General features: G+C 38.2%; 1 protein-coding gene across 1 annotated transcript; it reads right to left on the bottom strand.

The window, feature by feature from the left end:
- Positions 1-235: 235 nt before the first annotated feature.
- On the bottom strand, positions 236-16,974 carry LOC134223992 (sialin). Its single transcript, XM_062703214.1, has 5 exons — positions 16,346-16,974; positions 1,576-1,821; positions 1,040-1,504; positions 609-983; positions 236-540 (listed from the first exon to the last, which is right to left on the bottom strand). Exons 1-5 carry the CDS (start codon positions 16,679-16,681, stop codon positions 265-267), a joined length of 1,698 nt encoding a protein of 565 aa, XP_062559198.1. The 5' UTR covers positions 16,682-16,974; the 3' UTR covers positions 236-264.
- Between the last annotated feature and the right edge of the window lie 1,735 nt (positions 16,975-18,709).

The following is an 18,709-nucleotide window of genomic DNA, read 5'->3' as shown; positions in this document are numbered from 1 at the left end:
AACCCCATAGTTGGGATAAGTTGAAGTTTTAACTGCATGACATCGTATATCAAAGTTGAAAGGGTGTCTTGGTACAGTTGTAATTAGTTTGTCACCCGTTAGTGTGAGAATTTAAAGCAAAAGAGTGTGCCGAATTAGTTGTGATTTGGTCATGGAGTATGTTCAAACATGAAAAGATTAATGTGTGATATCATATACCTACATATATAGAAATCGAATAAATGAATCATTACTATTAAAAAAAACCGCTTTGTCCAACAAACTTTATTTTTTTAATACTGAATCGATAGGATATTCCTTGCAATCACCATCGTCAGTCACTTCGGCGGTAATCGCATCCTGGGCCAGTTCAACAGCTTCTCTTTCTTTCTCGAGCAACGCCTGTTCCACGTCCAGCTTCAAGGTGACCATCTCACGTTCATTACCTTCGGTATTCCAGGGTTGAAGTGTTGCATCCGCAAACATTGTGTAGAGGATTCCGCCTACTATGAGCATCCCGGCTGAGATCAGGAACACATATTCCCATTGTTTTACTGTTTGCTGCTCGACATGAAATAAAAAATAAACTCATGAAGGCGTTGAGAAATATTAAAAGAGTAGATGCTTACGTTTCCCAGAGTAAGAATTCCAACCAAAATTGGTGAAACAAATCCAGGAACGACGCTTATCATTCCACTGATTCCGAGAAGGATGCCGGCATATTTGGGACTTATATCGATGATGTTTGCTAGCGGTCCTGTGGATACGGCTCCGTGAACCATCGTAGCCAATGTGAGGAATACGATTGCGGATGTTGAGTTACATCCACTGTAAGCCAACGCTACCACGAATAGTCCGTTGACTAGACAACAGAATACTCCGCCCATTTTGCGTACGTTAGTTCGGGACATGAGGTTATGCCGTAAAAGGTAATCTCCAATTATGGAGAAGAAGTACGCGAAAAGCATTCGACAGAGATGTGGAATTCCGGATAGAATTCCTGTCTGAAATGTGGAATGTTTGTAGAATTTTCAGGAAGATCATATTTAAAGAATATTACCATTTTGACGTTCCACCCATGGATATAATTAAAGTAGCTTGGAGCTTGGGTCATCACGGTAAAAAGCCCCCAAATCCCAGCCCATTGGGCAAGTACTGTCATCCACATTGGTTTGGAAAGGATCAGTTTCATCCAAGGTGTTTTCTCCTCACGTGCCTGTTCCTTAGACTTCTCCGTAATACCTAAAGAATTTTCAATGTACTCCCGCTCTTTTGGATGGATTCGTGGGTGTTCAGCGGGTGAGTCGTACACGAAGTACAGCCATGCAAGATACCAAACTGTACCGAAAATTCCACAAAAGTGGAACACATACTCCCACGAAGTCCATGAAATGATATACCCGAATAGAGGAAAGAACAGGGCAACTCCAATGGAGCTACCTAAATAAGCAGTTACAAACTTGCTTCGCTCGTTCGGTGGAATCCACTGGCCCGCCATGTGATGCATTGCTGGCCATGATACTCCCTAGATGAAAAAAAAATTAACTGTTAAAATACTATCTTAATATTTAAGTAATTAATATTCTGGATACCTACACATATCACTCCTTGGAGAACACGGAGAAAAATAAGTATCCGATAGTCCAAATAGGCCGCCAATGGCATTAGAAAGCACAGCCAACATCCGATGGCGTTGGCCACTCCAAATACTAGTTTAGTGCCGTATTTGCGTGCTAATACCCCACCGGGCACTTGAGTCAACCAGTGCAGCCAGAAGAAGGCTCCCAACACTAGTCCTTGCTGATATTCGTTCCATTCGAAGCCATCTTCCTTAGTGTCGAGCTGTGAATGGGAGAAAGGAATTTTTTAATAAACACATTTTATCTTAATACATGTGCTGAAAAACGCAATTTAGTTTTATCATAAAAAATCCGGTGCTGGAATATGATAGAAATTTTGTTATCAATTAGTAGGGGAGACTGGGTAGACTTGATCCCCTTTTCTGATTTCCGATGTATCACAACCAAAAATAAATAAACATACGCGATTTCCACACCGACTCTCTAAGAAGTATTATAGTATTTAACTTTATTGATGTATGACAGTCCTTAAATTATTGTTGTTATTGATACACAATCGATTGTTTGGAGTGCTGTCAAAAATCGACTTTTAAAATATTCTGGGGAAATTGATCCCTCTCCAAAAACTTGCTTTGATAAAATTAGAAAGGTGCCCTCAGATTTTTTAAATATTTTCCCTTCAAAATACGTAGAATTATCGAATTGCTGTGCGTATACATGAACGCACAATGGTCGGATTCGTCAAATTTCACGACATAAATCGATAACTCAAAAACCATCAGTGCTAGAGTTTTGACGCCTTCAGAAGAAATGATCTACAAGAAGAGATCTATTTTTGGTATATGTTGTCATTAGGGTGGCCCTTCGGTGAAATTTTTTTGTTAATGTATTTTTTTACCCTTTTGAGTTAGGAGTTTATATAATTCTACAAAGTTGTAGAGAATTTAATTCTGAGCATTTTTGTTTAACAAACATTTATTTTATCTCATATGGGTGATGTTGTATGACAAAATTACTAAATTTAGATAGGGTGGTCCCGAAAAAAATAGTTTTTAGCTTCCACTTTCATCAATTCAGAATATTTTCAAAAACTGTCTTAGCATCGCTTCACGGTCTTTGGATGGCGCATCTTTTGGTTACATAAGATGGTTGATAGCTTCATTTTCAAGCATATTATAAGCGTTTTTTCATGAAAAAGTGATATTTTTCTGAGCATTCTACTGCAGCTAGTAGCAAATATTAGCAAAAATTTCAATCGTTATCTGAAAATATACAAGCAGGCCCATCAAATCCATGGTATTTTATTTGTCCATGTTTGTCCACTTTTGTTTGATAATCATATTAGTTTTTGTATGAAAAATCAGCTATTCGATGGGACACACATATACCATATCTCTGATTTTCGCAATATTTGGTAGAATCATTCTTTTTCTGAAATAAATAAACTCACTTTTTAATTTTGTCCGATTTCGATCCAGGGTGGTCGAAAAAATCAACATTTTTGAAAAAAAAAATTTTTAAAACATGATTTTTGAACTACTGGACCAAATATCAATGTTCATGGAATCTCATGTAGTCATTGGCGACCCTCACTTAGAAACTGTGAAAATGAAATTATTCTGCGAATTAGCCATGAAAAACCAACTTGAATTTTATGATTTTGTATTTCGCTACAAAAGTAGCGCTCTTAAGCATTTATTTCATGAGAACACCTTGAAAATCGTTCCAGTAGTTAAAATGTCAAAATGATTTTTTCGACTTCTTTTTCACACGAGTTGATTTAAATATTTTAGATAAAGATCGGTTCCTTGTGGGCTTTGTGGCCGTGCGATTAGCGCCATCAATCGTCTAGTGGCAAGGACTATGGAGCGTGGGCTCGATTCCCGCCTCGGTAAGAAGGAAACTTTTCGTGATCGAAAAATTCTCCACCGGTCCACTGGCTATTATGTGTCCTGTCAGGTGTCTAGGTGTTAAGTGTTCAGTCTGTACGACCCCCGGTCGAAGACGGTGTTCTTGTATTTTATTCTACCAAATATTGCGAAAATCCAAAAGATGATATATGTGTTTCACCCTAATTTTTCGTACAAAAATAATACTAATATACTATATATACTATATAATGAAATACCATGGATTTGATGGGCCTGCTTGTATATTTTCAGATAACGATTGAAATTTTTGCTAATATTTGCTACTAGCTGCAGTAGAATGCTCAGAAAAATATCACTTTTTCATGAAAAAACGCTTATAATATGCTTGAAAATGAAGCTATCAACCATCTTATGTAACCAAAAGATGCGCCATCCAAAGACCGTGAAGCGATGCTAAGACAGTTTTTGAAAATATTCTGAATTGATGAAAGTGGAAGCTAAAAACTATTTTTTCGGGACCACCCTATCTAAATTTAGCAATTTTGTCATAAAACATCACCTATATGAGATAAAATTAATGTTAATTAAACAAAAATGCTTAGAATTAAATTCTCTATAACTTTGTAGAACTATATGAACTCCTAATTCAAAAGGGTAAAAAAATACATTTCCAAAAAAAAAAATACTGGAGAGCCACCCTAATGACAACTTACACCAAAAAGAGATATCTTGTTGTAGATCATTTCTTCTGAAGACGTCAAAACGCTAACACTGATGGTTTTCGAGTTATTGATTTATGTCGTGAAATTTGACGAATCCGACCATTGTGGAACGGGGAGACTTGATCCCCTTTCTATGAGATCTACGCAATAAATAATTTTTCCTGCCAACCCTTCATCAAATCCGTCAAATCTACAAAATATTAGAAGCCTAAGAACAGATTTATATTTTTTTGAATTTTTTCACCAAATTTTGTATGGGTGACTAACGGGGATCAAGTGTCCCCATATTGAGCCAATAACTTCAAATCCAAATATCCTAAAACTTTGATGGAATGTTGACATTTTCATCAGTTCAGATCAATAAGCATATTTATGGCTTGTTGCTGTGAAAAAAACGAAAGACTTTGGTCATTGTTATGAAAAGTTGTTCAAATTTTGCGTGGTCAATTAAAACATCTTTAGGAAGGTAAAAACATACAAACCGCCCTGCAGAATAAATAAGGTTGTCAATCAAAAAATAACTCACCATATAATGGTCATTTGTCTAGAGGATCTATACAAAAAAATACGCTAGAACAAAACTACTTTAGTTCTCGATAAAACAGGGGGTGATCAAGTCTCTTTCCCGTAACGCTGGGTAGATACCTCTTCGTGGTGTGTTACGGGGTAAGTTCTACCATGGTCACATTGCCAGCTACAGGCACATCCTGACCCAACGAATACCTTCCCAATATCCAACTCCGTGGTACTTATTCCTTCTCTTCCTAGTGACGGTACAGATAAGCGTGGCCAGGAATAGTTATTCTAATGCTTTTGTCATTTTTGTCATAGATTGAAATTAAGGACTACACCCACCTTGATTTCTGATAGCAATCTGGACAGAGATTTCAAAGGAAACATGAGTATCACTAGTGTCCAGTCCACGAAATAATTTATAGTAGTTTATTTATTTTCCATATTTCATTATACCTATTTTTCATATTTCACTCTATTTATTTTTCATATTTTTACATTTTATTTTTTTAAGTTTCCATATTTTTATAATTTTATATTTTTACATTGCATATTTTTTTAGTTACGTATTTTATACCTTCCAAATCTTACACTTTTATGTATATTATTTTTCTGTATTAAAAGTTTTATTTTATTATGTTTTTATATTATCATATTTTCATATTTCTTTAAATTCAACATTACACCTTTTTATTTGATATTTGATGTTTTAATATTTTTAAACTTGTAGATTTTGTATTTTTGTATTGTCATATTTTTATAATTTTATCATATTATATTATTTTTATGTTTTCCATATTCTTATCTTTTATATGCTCACATTATGATGCTTTTATATTTTTATATTTTCACGCTTCAAATTTGTTATTCTTGTATATGATCATATTTTTATACTTTTGTATTTTTTAATTTCAAATTCCATATTTTAATCTTTTGTATTTTTATATATTTATTTTTTTTTCAGTATATTTTGTATTTTGTAATTCATATATAATTTGCATATTTACATATTTCCATATTTTCAAATTTCCGTTTCATATGTTTTTATACTTTCATATTTCCATGCTATATATTTTTGTGTTTTAATATTTTTATATTATCTTATTTTCAAATCTTCATATCGCCAAATTTTCAAAATTTTATTCTTCTATATCACTTTTTATATTTCAAATTTTCAATATTTTCATACATATGTTTTTTTTGTACTCATATTTTTGAATCTTAATTTTTTAATTTCATGTTTTCATATTTTTATATTTTCATATAGCAATTTTTATTCTCTTATTACATTATATTTTTATGTTTCGTATTTTCATTTTAAAAAATTTGCATATTTCCATGCTTTTATATATTTATATTACTGTATTATGTACCTTCATATTTTCATGATTTAACACTTTCCTAGTACACTACAAAACATCCCAGGAATGAAAGCTTCACATCCTGCCATGTAACATTTATGCAGACGACGTTCTGGCACATGACCTGCTATCTGATACACATAACATTCTAAATAATAATTAAATTTTTTAAAATTAAATTTAAAATCTCCCCGGGGATCAAGTCTACCCACCTTCCCCTATAGGTTCTTGCAACTCATGGTTGTTACGACTACGCGGACTCTGCGATTTTCGCGGATTTGGCACGGATTTACATAACAATTTTTTAGCTTCGCGTGGATTTGGCGCGGATTTAATTTTAGGTGAAAATTGAACAAATAAAATGCTATATCTAAAAACGTTTAGGAGAAGTGGGGGTAGCACGCCCATAGGGGTTAAAACGCGCCACCCCTGAATACGGTTAAATATCCCCATTTTGATTATTTTCAATAGTCTATACGATAAAGCAATGAAAAATATTGCCATTGGATACATATATTTCATGATTTTTCTCTAGTTATACATGAAAAACTCGAAAAAACGATTTTTGCGTGTTTTGATGCAATTCTAGCTCGGTGGAATTTAGTCTTTCTGTCGCTGTTATACATTGATAAATTAATAATTGAGCCATGAGCCATGCTGCTTACTCGTGTTCTTTATGTTCCACACGAAATCGTCGTCAAAATGGTTTTAAAACGATTTTATGGGCCTTCAAACTTCTGAGGTCGGTGTGGGGCATTACGCCCATGCTCATTTCGTATGACCGAAACAGCTGAAACATTCGGTTAATTGCCTTAATGTAGGCAATTAAAATGAAAATCAGTACGATAAGCACATGCGCGTTTTAACCCATCCACTGGCGCATCTCACCCCGCATGGTTTCAAAATCATTTTTTCGGGTGCTTTTTAAAAATCAAATTTCTGTGCAATAAAATGGACAATTAGATATCTGTTATCGGTAGTCAGTCGCAGATATGCTGTTCTTCAGTATGCGCTGATGAAAACTGGCTGAAATGGTGGTTTTCATTGATAAAAATGGCATTTTCCTTAACGTGGGCGTCCTACCCCCAGTTCCCCTATTTGGAAATTAGTTGTATTTGTAAGTCTGTCTAGATGGGCTTTATTTTCGTTAGGAAATGTTCTTGAGAGCAAAATAATGTTTGGTGTTAATTACTCACATTGTTTTAACAAGCCCTGTTTGAATTTCATGATTACACTCTGTTATGAGTTATGATGTTATGAGGAGAGTGGCCCCACTTGTAGACATTTTTGAACCATTCTGAAATATGACGCATACAAAACATGTCTGTTGAAGGGCATGAACATCCGTTTTTTCCTGGCAACTTCGTCGTAATTCCGAGATATTTTACAGTTTCTGATAGATTATTCTTTTTACGATGAACCATGACGATGAAGAAAGAATTCTCATATATGTATTGTTGAACATTTTATATTTTGCAGTGATTCCCAGAGAAATTTCCACAATTCACGTTGCAATTTCCTTCAAAGTTCTTGATCACAAGAGTATCTATAAAAAATCCTCAAAAACTGCGCCTTGAATTTGACGAAGGATTTTATTTCCGCCGGAAGACACCAATCAATTACTGCAAGAATTTTCAAAGCAATTTCCACAGGAATACATTAGGGCAGAGGTTCCCAAACTTTTGGATATGCGACCCACCTAGCTGAATCCCATATTGCTTGCGACCCACCAGCACCAGGTACCAAATCCATTGATTTTGTGAAATTGGATAAAAATGAGTTCGCGTTAGATTGGACAAATTGTAATAAATTGCTTTATATCCCATCATAGTAATTGTCAAAAACCCGCCAATTTTTTGGATTGGATGTAGATTGAATTTGAATAGAATTTGAATTGAATTTGGATTGAATTTGAAATTTATTCAAATTGAATTTGAATTGGATTTCGATTTGATGAGGATTGAATTTGAATTGGATTTGAATTAGATTTGGATTGGATTTTAAATAGATTGGATTTGATTTAGATCGGATTCGAATTGGATTAGGATTAGTTTTGGATTGGGTTCGGGGCTTATATTTGGATTGTATAAGACTTCTTTCTACTTGCCCAAATATCGTATAACAAAAAAAGGCCGTTGACCTCGTCAGGTTTGTTGTTCATCCAATTATTAGTTAGATCCTAATTCAAAATATGGAATAGATTTGTGGGACAAAATAGTAACAAAATTATGAATTAAAATTTGTCTTTCGCGACCCACCACTGAACAGCCCACGACCCCCCTGGGGGTCGCGACCCACAGTTTGGGAACCCCTGCATTAGGGCTTTCTACATGAAATATGTATCTGAAAATTTCCCGCAGGTAGTTTTTAAATAATTGTTATAAGTACAGAAGATTTCTTGATACAATGTAGTAGTATGGTCTAATCCCTAATAAATACGGTTTAAATACGTACTAACTTTTTAATGGTAAGTATTGGTAGTTTGAGGAACACACGGTAATTCTGTTACTCAACAGATTCTTTAGATTGAAATGGTCTTATACTGCCGCTAATCGCAAGTCGAGCACATCTGTATATGGAAGCCCATATACAGATGTGCTCGACTTGCGGTTAGCGGCAGAATAGATAGAGCCAAATTCAGGCTTTCAGCGTTTGCAGGGCCAAATAACAGTATTACCACGTATTACTGTTTTGATTTTTTTTTTCATAAAAGGAGTAAATTATGATTGATAAGGGGCTCGCCTTTGATGAGATAACTCTAAGCGAAGCTTTGAAACCGATACTGCATTGTTTCTCAATAACAATGGAGTAAAGGTTCCCCCAAACACACGCGATACGACAGTCGCGACGCGATTTTATCGCTTGGCGACAGCGATTCTGTCGTCGGTAATATGGAAGCGTAAATACCTGCCTGCAGCGACCCAACGATAGAATCGCAGCGACTAGTTGTCACCGTCGCGGCGATGAAATCGCTTAGGTCTGGGGGAGCCTTAAATCGACAGTGGCACACCCGAACAGGAAAAAAAACCTGTCCTGAATGATGTTCCCGTTTATCGCTATATGTTCCAGCTGTTCAATTGAGCTAATTGGATTCTAATAATTATTTTTACAAAATACAACAGACCTTTGCGGACCTTCAGGATTCTCTGGAGCTCAGATCATGCGATTTACCCGATCAACGCAGTCCTGATTAGTGTATCCGTGCATCACTGAATATCTAATTGAATTGAGCTAATTGATTATTATTCATTACTTCTACCAAGCACAATAGACTTTTTCGGTACCCAAAAACGTCCTTAGAGTTTAGAACATGCTCTCTACCCGATCAACCAAGTCTTGAGTTATGTATCCGTGCGTCACTTTACATCCCAGCATGTCCATTGAGCTTATTGGATTCTTCTCATTACTTTTACAAAACACAACAGATCTTTTCGATCCTCCAAAACGTCTTGAAGTTCAGAACATGCGATCTACCCGATCAACCAAAGGAGAAAATTTCACTCATTACTTTTACAAAATTCAACAGACTTTTTCGGTTCTCCAAAATGTTCTGGAGCTCAACCTGTGCTATCGACCCGATCAGCACAGTTCCAAATATTGTATCCTTGCATCGTAAAACATCCCGACATGTTTATTGGGATGATGGGATTGTCGTAATCTGTCGGTTCGATTGAGGAGCGGAGCTACCGCAAACTCGCGTCGGGACCGAATTGTTCCACCAGCCCACGCGACTTCTACGCTTCGACTGAAGGGGGCGGTGCCACCCGCTTACCCGGATCGAAGCGGAACCGGTCCTCCAAAGGGCTCCCACGCTCAAGTAATATAGCGGAGCTGTGACTGCTTTTCTTTGTGTCCGCCGGAAAAGTGACGAGTTCACTGTCATACATGCGCTTTTATTCTAGAAGAGCTTGTAATGGGGACGGTTCCGGTGCTGCCACCTGGAAAAGTCTCGAGGAAAAGTAGAATCATGGAAATTTGACATGGTATGATATAGAAAATTAGAAATAAAATGCCTCTAGAACGTTATAAAAAAAATAAAAATTAAATTTTTTAAACTGCCGTGTGAAATTCCAATGATTTTGTCTCTCTCTTCCAATCTTTTTCTCTCGATGACAGCTGGCGGTCTTCTCCTCCCCTATGTTAGCGATGCGGGAAGACTACCGAAGCATACCAAATATCACATTTTCGAACTCCGAAAACCAGTCTACAATTAATTTCAGTAAAGCAATCATGAACAGAACTTATCAGGCTCTAAAACGACAATCTTGCATCCGAATCAGAAAAAGCATTAATGATCTTCTACGGATATCAAATCTTACTTTTCGAAATCTTACTGAATCAGAAATATCATTAGGGAATGATCCTCGCATATCAAATCTAACACTTTCGAACTCCGAAAACCAGCCTACAATTGACTTCGGTTACCCAATCGTGAATAGAACTTGTCAGGTTCTACAACGCCAATCTTGCATTCTAATCAGAAAAGGCATTAATAATCTTCTTCGTATATCAAATCTCACCGAATGAACCACGAGTTGCATCAGCTGTTGGGAGAAACATCCATCGTTCACACCGCGAAAATCGGAAGACTGCCGTGGGCCGGGTACGTAACCAGAATGTCGGACAGTAATGTGAAAATGGTTCTCGGATGGATCGATCTCTCCCTCCGCAGACTGCGTGGTTGGCAAAGTGCAGCCATGGACCGAGCTGAATGGAGAAGACTTTTTATGTACAGCACAGGCCACTCCGGCCTGATAATAAATAAATAAATATCAAATCTTACAGTTTTGAACTCCAGAAAACACCCTATAATTGATTTCGGTCATGCAATTATGAATAGCACAGGCTCTTCAACGCCAAACTTGCATCTGTATTAGAAACGCGCCAATGACCTTCGTATATAAAAAAAGCCTAATCATATTATATATATATATATATTGGCATTACATCCCCACCTGGGACAGAGCCGCCTCGCAGCTTAGTGTTCATTAAGCACTTCCACAGTTCTTAACTGGCATAATTCTGGCTGAGGGTATTGATTGCTACCATAGAAGGGACATTAGAGGTGTGAGGAAAACAGTGAGAATAGAACCAATGGCCAAGTGGCAACATGAGTGGGATAACTCGGATAAAGGAATGCCTCATTCCAAACTTGACGAGTTGGGTAAACAGAAAGCACGGCGAAATAGATGTTCATCTGACGCAGTTCCTGTCGGGACACGGATGTTTTAGGAAGTATCTACATCGCTTTGGTCACGCACGTTCACCATGCTGCCCGGTGTGCGATGATGCGGAGGAAACGCCTGAACACGTCCTATTCGAATGCCCTAGGTTCGAGACCATACGAAGAGAAATATCAGCTTTGAGCGTGGAGAACATAGTCGGTGAGATGTGTCGCGATGAAGCCACTTGGGATGTCGTCAAGAATGTAATATCGCACATTCTTACGGAGTTGCAAAGAACTTGGAGACGGGACCAGCGAATGAATTGACAGCGACAGCGACCACTCGAAGATAGGGAGAGAGTGATACAATCGGTAACTAGGAAGGTTCCACCGTCGCAACGCGTCGGGAAGCCTCTTGTCGCAAAAGAATAGATCCGCCGCCGAGGACTATTCGAGTGGTCCGCGATTAAGCTGGGAGCTTAATGGCTCAAGGTTATTGATAATCAATCTCAGAATAACTTTCGCTGCCGGGGAGGTGCGTCGGTGTAAGCTAGATCCACCGTCGGGGACTAAGCCGAGTAGACCGTAACGCGTAAGAGTACCGGTTTCGGGTCGTCGAGGCGCCTTTGAACCGGACGTTATGTTGTGATAGACTTCGGCACTCGACCGGTCACTCGCTGAAGTGAGAAAGGACTGAAGATTGTAGAAGACAGATTAGATGTTAAGAGTAGTTCAGGCTACGCAACAGCCTTCCACAGAACGGGTCGTCAAGACTTTTGTGTGCTTACTGGTACAAACAAGGGAGCCAAATGGCTCAGAAGAACATCGAAGAGAGGTGCCGTGACACGTGTCATTTTTGGAGGAGTACATTTAGTACTGCCTTCTTCTTCTTCTTCTTCTTCTTGGCATTACATCCCCATACTGGGACAGAGCCGCCTCGCAGCTTAGTGTTCATTAAGCACTTTCACAGTTATTAACTGCGAGGTTTCTAAGCCAGGTTACCATTTTTGCATTCGTATATCATGAGGCTAACACGATGATACTTTTATGCCCAGGGAAGTCGAGACAATTTCCATTCCGAAAATTGTCTAGACCGGCACCGGGAATTGAATCCAGCCACCCTCAGCATGGTTTTGCTTTGTAGCTGCGCGTCTTACCGCACGGCTAAGGTACTGCCTATCCCCCAGAAGTAATACTGGAAGGTAGTCCTGGGGGGTTCAGGGTATTAGGGGAGAGGGTACCTCTGTTACTTGGGTGGGTTTAGTGGGTCCGGCGGTTTGGCCTTCTGCCTAACGCGTCAACCCCACTCCCTGAGTGATAATTTCAGGTGTCTGTATGCAGATTTGCCTCCATCTCTCTATATTGAAAAAAAAAAAACAGTTGTTAACTGCGAGGTTTCTAAGCCAGGTTACCATTTTTGCATTCTTATATCATGAGTCTAGCATGATGATACTTTTAAGCCCAGGGAAGTCCAATCCGAAAATTGCCTAGACCGGCACCGGGAATCGAACGCAGCCACCTTCAGCATGGTCTTAACTTGTAGCCGCGCTTCTTACTACTGGGCTAAGGAGGGCTCCGCCCAATCATATGCTCCTCTGCTAATCTTCAGTTTCTATTCATTTCACACTTGCCGCTCGCATCCGTTTCTTCATTACTTTCACCACTTTCAGTAGTATAATTATCACCGAAAAAGCCAATAGATTAATTTCGATAAAGTCACGCGGTGATCAAAACTATCCTAATTATTCTCTTATAATGCACGAGAAAGATAACATTAGCGCTAGGGATTCCCATAGCGTTTTTTGGAACACTTCTTTTTTTTTTCAAATTTCATCTGAGTTACTTAATAATAATGAGAAGTTCAGTACCGCGATGCACTTTAATAATGACACTTTAATTTAGTTTAGCTTTAGTCGTGATTGGCCGAGAAACAACAAATAATGCACAGTTGAATAGTTTTCTCGGGACTAGAAAGCTATTCTCATTGTACATGCTTCGGAGTTTCTTTAAATCAAGACCAATAACGGCCACGTCCTCACAATCAACTAGGATAAGGGAGGACAATTAATTCGACACTCATTTTTATAAGAGACTGAGGAATCCTCTGCATCTACATGAGCGCACTGGAAAGGAATAGTATGTTAGTTGGGAAGGAAATATATTGGAAATATCCTTGGTAAGCAACTAATTATTTCATTTGAACGACGCCATATTCACGATGATACAAAAAACGGAAAAGCAACACGTGTCTTACGTATTTTCCCGAAGACTGATTCGATATCTTAACTACTTCGCAACGACTAAAACATGCACTGCACAACGCTTGCTCGATAGCTACTCCGAAAAAAACGCGCTGAACTGATTAACTTTATTACCGGCCGCACAATGCAGAACGATCATGTGATCTTTCTGCTGTCCGAAACAAGAGAAAACACACACTCTAATGACACTTTAATTTAATTTGGGGACGAACACAATTTACGTAATATGTTGAGGGGGAGGATCATATCTTAACGTTGCACCTAATTCAAGAAAACATCTTTCATACAAAAAGCGTTACTCAGTGAGAAGGGAAAAATTTACAATTTAGACATTACTAAATAATAGAAGCGAATTATAGATTTAATCAATAACATGCTGAATGAATAATGTGTTGAATAACTCTTTGCCACAATACATATAAAAAAAATCTTAACGAAATATCAAACTAATTAAATCATATTTCGTTGATGTTAAAACATGACAGCTTAATGAATCAATTCTACCTTCCTTGTTAGTTTAAGAAGTTTTTTTAAAGTGAATTTTCAACACCAGAAACTAATGATGCTCTGATCGTTTTATCAAATCTGTGTTGCGTCAATGTCTGTGATTTGAATATACTGTTTAAACTTTCAAACGAACATTGTTATTTATTTTATCCAGCATTAAACAGGCAAAAAGTGATCAATTCAAATTATTGGTCCCATACTCCATTGAAGCTACTGATTTTTTTTCTTCTTATCTATCTATGTTTTTTATGGTACATGCCACCATTGCAGGATTCATAATTTTGGCCAAAAACACCTCCTTTTTTCTATTGTGGACGGTGGAGATCAAATTTTTATGGATTCTACGTTATTATATGCTAATTAAACCGGATTGGGTGTATACCGAGTATGACGACATTTGCAAAGACTGATTTGGTAGATACCTTGAGCTGAACTCGAGAACGTTTGGAAGAATTTTGAACATCTCGTATTCAATAAAGTTGGGTTTATATCATGTGCATATGTTTGTTGCGCCGGATTGGATATATACCTACGATGAGCACATTGTAAAGGCCTTGGTTGATGTGGTAGATACCTTGGGTTGAACTCGAGAACGTTTTGGAGGACCTTGAACATCTCATATTGCAGACAATTTGGTTGCCATGATGCGCATATGCTTTTTGGGCCGGATTGGGTTCATACCGATGATAAGGACAGTACAAAGGCTTTGATTGATCTGGTAGATACCTTGTTGAACTCCAGATCGGTTTGGAGAACCTTGAGCATCTCGTATTCAATAAAATTGGGTTTACATGATGCGTATATGCTTCATATAGAATCTCGCGACTTTCTTTCCAAGGTAGAGATAATAATATTTTGCAAGAAAAATCATTGCGCTGAGTTACCTTCAACGATTATGGCCGTATCACGATGTTATCCTGGATAATAAAATGGACAACGCACAACGTGTAGTGGGGCTTAAAGAATCGATCGTCTAGGGTAAGATGTTTTCACCCATATAAAATAATCTCCAAGCAGCCAAGAACTAATAAATCATTATAATTAGCCCGTTTGTTCATGAGCCGTGTAATTGGAACGGTCAAAAGAAACGCTGATAGCAAAAGTGTGCTGTTGGACGTAACAATTTTATGATCCCATTTGAAAATAAAACATTTTGGTTGCTTCTGAAATTTTGTCCTGCTGGTTGTTTTTAGCTGATAATATGGATTTTGTACCCGGGCAGTAACTGTTCAAATACACTACAAATAAATCATAGCATTCATACAAGGTACACTCTAGACGATAAGGCTCGCTTTATGGACATTGTCTATAGACATGATCACCAGCCTTATTAAGATAACGCCATGGTCGAGTACAGGCTGTTGTTCTGAGCACGTGAGGACATCATATCCAGCTTTCTAAGCTCGCCTTAATGGCGTCAACTATGAATAAATTACTGAACTCTGATTTCCGTTCTCACCATTGAAATGCAGTCGAAAATTTGTTTATTTTTAAAGAAGCTAAACTTAGCGAGGGCATGGATCCTACTATGTATCGCGTAGCGTATCAGTCTACTACATTTTTGAAAATTGATCCATACAAATGACTGGAGAAACCAATTCAATTGTTCTCTTTTGTCTGTTGGTCTGAATTCCTTAAATTGAGACCTCGAGAAATTCTTATTGTCGTTGCATATAGAGTGCTTCCTTATCATCATCAATGCTTCCGGAGTATGGGCTGCATGTGAATCTTCTTTTTTGTTGGAAATACCAACCCACAAGGACATTGTCACCTCGCTGCTTAGTTTATTATGCATTTCCACAGTTATTAATTTCGATGTTTTTAAGACATAGTGACATGTCTTCCCTCATGTCAAGGGAAGCCGAAATGATTTCTAAATCGAATACATTAGCATGATCTTGCTATGCAGATATGCATTCGACCATTAATTCCTAACCCACTCGTCCTTTCTATAACCAACCTTTCCGGTCACGTGGTTCCGCATGACGCTCATCACTGTGCGTGTTTTCAAGATGTCGTCCAATAATGTGTTTTCACAATTCTGGTCCTCCAATGCATCGGAGTGCCCAATATCGTTTGAAGTACAACTTGTTCTGAGTTTCCAATACTTTTATTTCTCACTTTGATTAAGATATGCAACGTATGATAATTTGGGTATTTTAAAGTCGATCTGAATGTTTTTCATAAAAGCTCCGTTAAATCTTTTTCACGTGAGTTTTCTAAAGAAAAAACATCGTAAAAAAGGGTTTATGCTATTACATAAATTAATTAAATGGAGGAATCTGTTGCTCTCATTGGCTCGTCTTAAACTTAATAAATAGGCACTATATTTTGAAGAACTATAAATCTTTTTTCCATATATCTATGTAGGAAAATCATTATCCTACCTGCAATGTCCTGAGTAACCATTTCTCTGGTGACACCCAGTTAGGCTCACTTTGCGCGTTTGCTGCTGCTCGGGTGTTTTCCATTCCCCCCGTGGCAAGATCGGATTCGTTCTTCTCCACGTAGCAAGCATACATCCTCGGTTTGTTCTGTGGAGGACTCATTGCCGAACTTGTATCCAAGTCCTGATTGAGCTGTACCTTTTTTGCGCTGCTCGACCTGACCATGGTCACTATTGTGATATTGGAATTGATGCGCACCATATAGTTCACCGCAAATCCGACAAACACCAAGTACCATAGCACTGTACGCGCATTAACTTCCGGCTCTTTGCTCATTTTGAGTGATATTCCGTTCCGATTCGATCGGCAACACTCGCTCACTAATTTTTAAATGCCACTGATTTAGTCACTTCATGCAGCGAGCATACTCGAAACGGCAAATACCGAATCTGAGTGTCGATAGACCGCTTATTCGGTTTGCGACTAAGTCAAGCCACCGCCACTGCAGAGCATCTATAGGGCTCGAGCATCTGCCTGACTTGAAAACGTTCTAGCATCAGTCCGGTTGACTGATGCGCCTGGATCTTATCAACGATTAAGCTACTGAAGCTGGCCGAACCATAAGAAATACTTGGTCTTTCTCCTCAGATAGTCGGGAGATAGCGGCTTTGCGCGAGAGAACGCGTACAGCGTTACAATTAACATGATAATGCCACTCATAATTCATTTCTTCCTTTCGCGGATCGTGCGTCGGAATCAGTGCAAGCTGAATTTATTTTTTCTTGATACCTACATTATTTAATAAAAATGTGTCCACTGAATGTGCGCGTGGTTGACGAAGAAAACGTTATCTATGAAATGATAAAAGTGTTTCTGGAGTTCCGATACCGACAAATATTTATCAATTAGGGCACACATAATTCCAACAACTACGCATCTTGACTGGCAACCCTTGATTATGAATTTGCAAAGTATGAGCTAGAGATTTATGAGAGCTTGATCTATTTAGCAGCAAACAGTCAGCAAACAGTGAATGTGCGATTTCATCCATCTACTAACACGTCAGTTCAACTAGAGATTTTGGTAGCATAAATGTCAGCTGTTTACCGAGACAAGTGCCTAATTTTTATAAAGATTGTTCAACATTAGCATATTAAGCAAATTTGTTCAAATAGTCCTACTAACTCAATCGGGGTGGAATGCATACTACTTTTCAGAAAATAACAAGATAAAAGATGTTTATTGATGATGATACCGTGATGTAATAGATAACTATCCTCCAATTTTGATTTCTGGAATAACCTGTAAATAAGATAAACATTGGCAAATATGTACGCCTTCATGAAAAAAAAAAAACAAAATAATTCACCTAGTAGCGAAACACAAGCCAACTATAAGATTCAGCTGTAAAGAGATAGTTCGTTGAAGCAGTGGAACTCGGGCAGCAGATGTCCCGCAAGGTAGCATGTCATCGTTGAAGGGCAGTTATCAAGGTAATCAAGAATGCTTTTATCGAAACCAGCGAGATTAACCTGGGTGAACTGTGTAGTGTTGATTACAGATGCGCCCCGGCGGAAGATTGAGGAACGTAGATGAGCAATAAAGGGAGCGATAGATCGGGCAAGAACCCGAGCAACCAAATATGAGTCTCGTCAACGGTATTCGGCTCTAGAGAAGAAAGTTGAACGCTAGCAGAAAGAAAGTTGCAACAACTGATGATATTCGCTACCTCTACGATATCTCACAATGCCTGAGTCACGGAAATCTATGGTCCGGACAAAATCGAAGGACTCATCAAAGCGCAGTGTGAAGTTTTTACGTGCAGAGTTCTGCATAACAGAACTTTGTCTGAGCCCATCCGGGTAGTCACTGGAGTGATGCTATGATGTATTTTATGTCCGCTACTATTCCTATCGTTATCGACGAGATCATGGTCCGAATGACCGTGTACCAAATCGTGCGCTGCTCTGGGACGCTATTACTATTGAGCATTAATGACTTCGATTTGGCTTATGGTATTGCTTTACTAGCACAACGGCAGAGTAACGTGAAATTTGTGTTGCTATACGCCAGTGAGGCTTGGTGTGTATCAGCAGAGATCACACAGAAAATGCAAGTATTCATCAACCGATGATTGCGTTTTATAATTCGGGCGTGGTGGTGTCACAACTGGATCTCGAATATTGAGCTACATACATTGGCGATGCCATCAAAAACCAACAGAAATTCTAGAGCGTATATGACGGTGGGTCGGACAAACAGATGGCGGAGACGAAATCTGCAAGCATGCTCTTGTCTTGAATCTGGCAATACATCGCAACAGAGGCCAGGAGTTCGTGGCGACCACGGCATACAAAAAACAAG

The sequence above is a fragment of the Armigeres subalbatus genome, chromosome 3, assembly GCF_024139115.2.
Source record: "Armigeres subalbatus isolate Guangzhou_Male chromosome 3, GZ_Asu_2, whole genome shotgun sequence".
Taxonomy (NCBI): Eukaryota; Metazoa; Arthropoda; class Insecta; order Diptera; family Culicidae; genus Armigeres; species Armigeres subalbatus.
The sequence above is the reverse complement of the archived record's forward strand: the minus strand, read 5'-3'. Positions and strand labels throughout refer to the sequence as shown.

Coding starts and splice junctions, on each gene's coding strand:
- LOC134223992 (XM_062703214.1), bottom strand. CDS start 16,681: ATGAGCAAAGAGCCGGAAGTTAATGCGCGTACAGTGCTATGGTACTTG. Junction 1,822..16,345: donor GGTTACTCAGGACATTGCAG/GTAGGATAATGA, acceptor TCCCATTCACAG/CTCGACACTAAGGAAGATGG. Junction 984..1,039: donor ATGGGTGGAACGTCAAAATG/GTAATATTCTTT, acceptor TCCACATTTCAG/ACAGGAATTCTATCCGGAAT.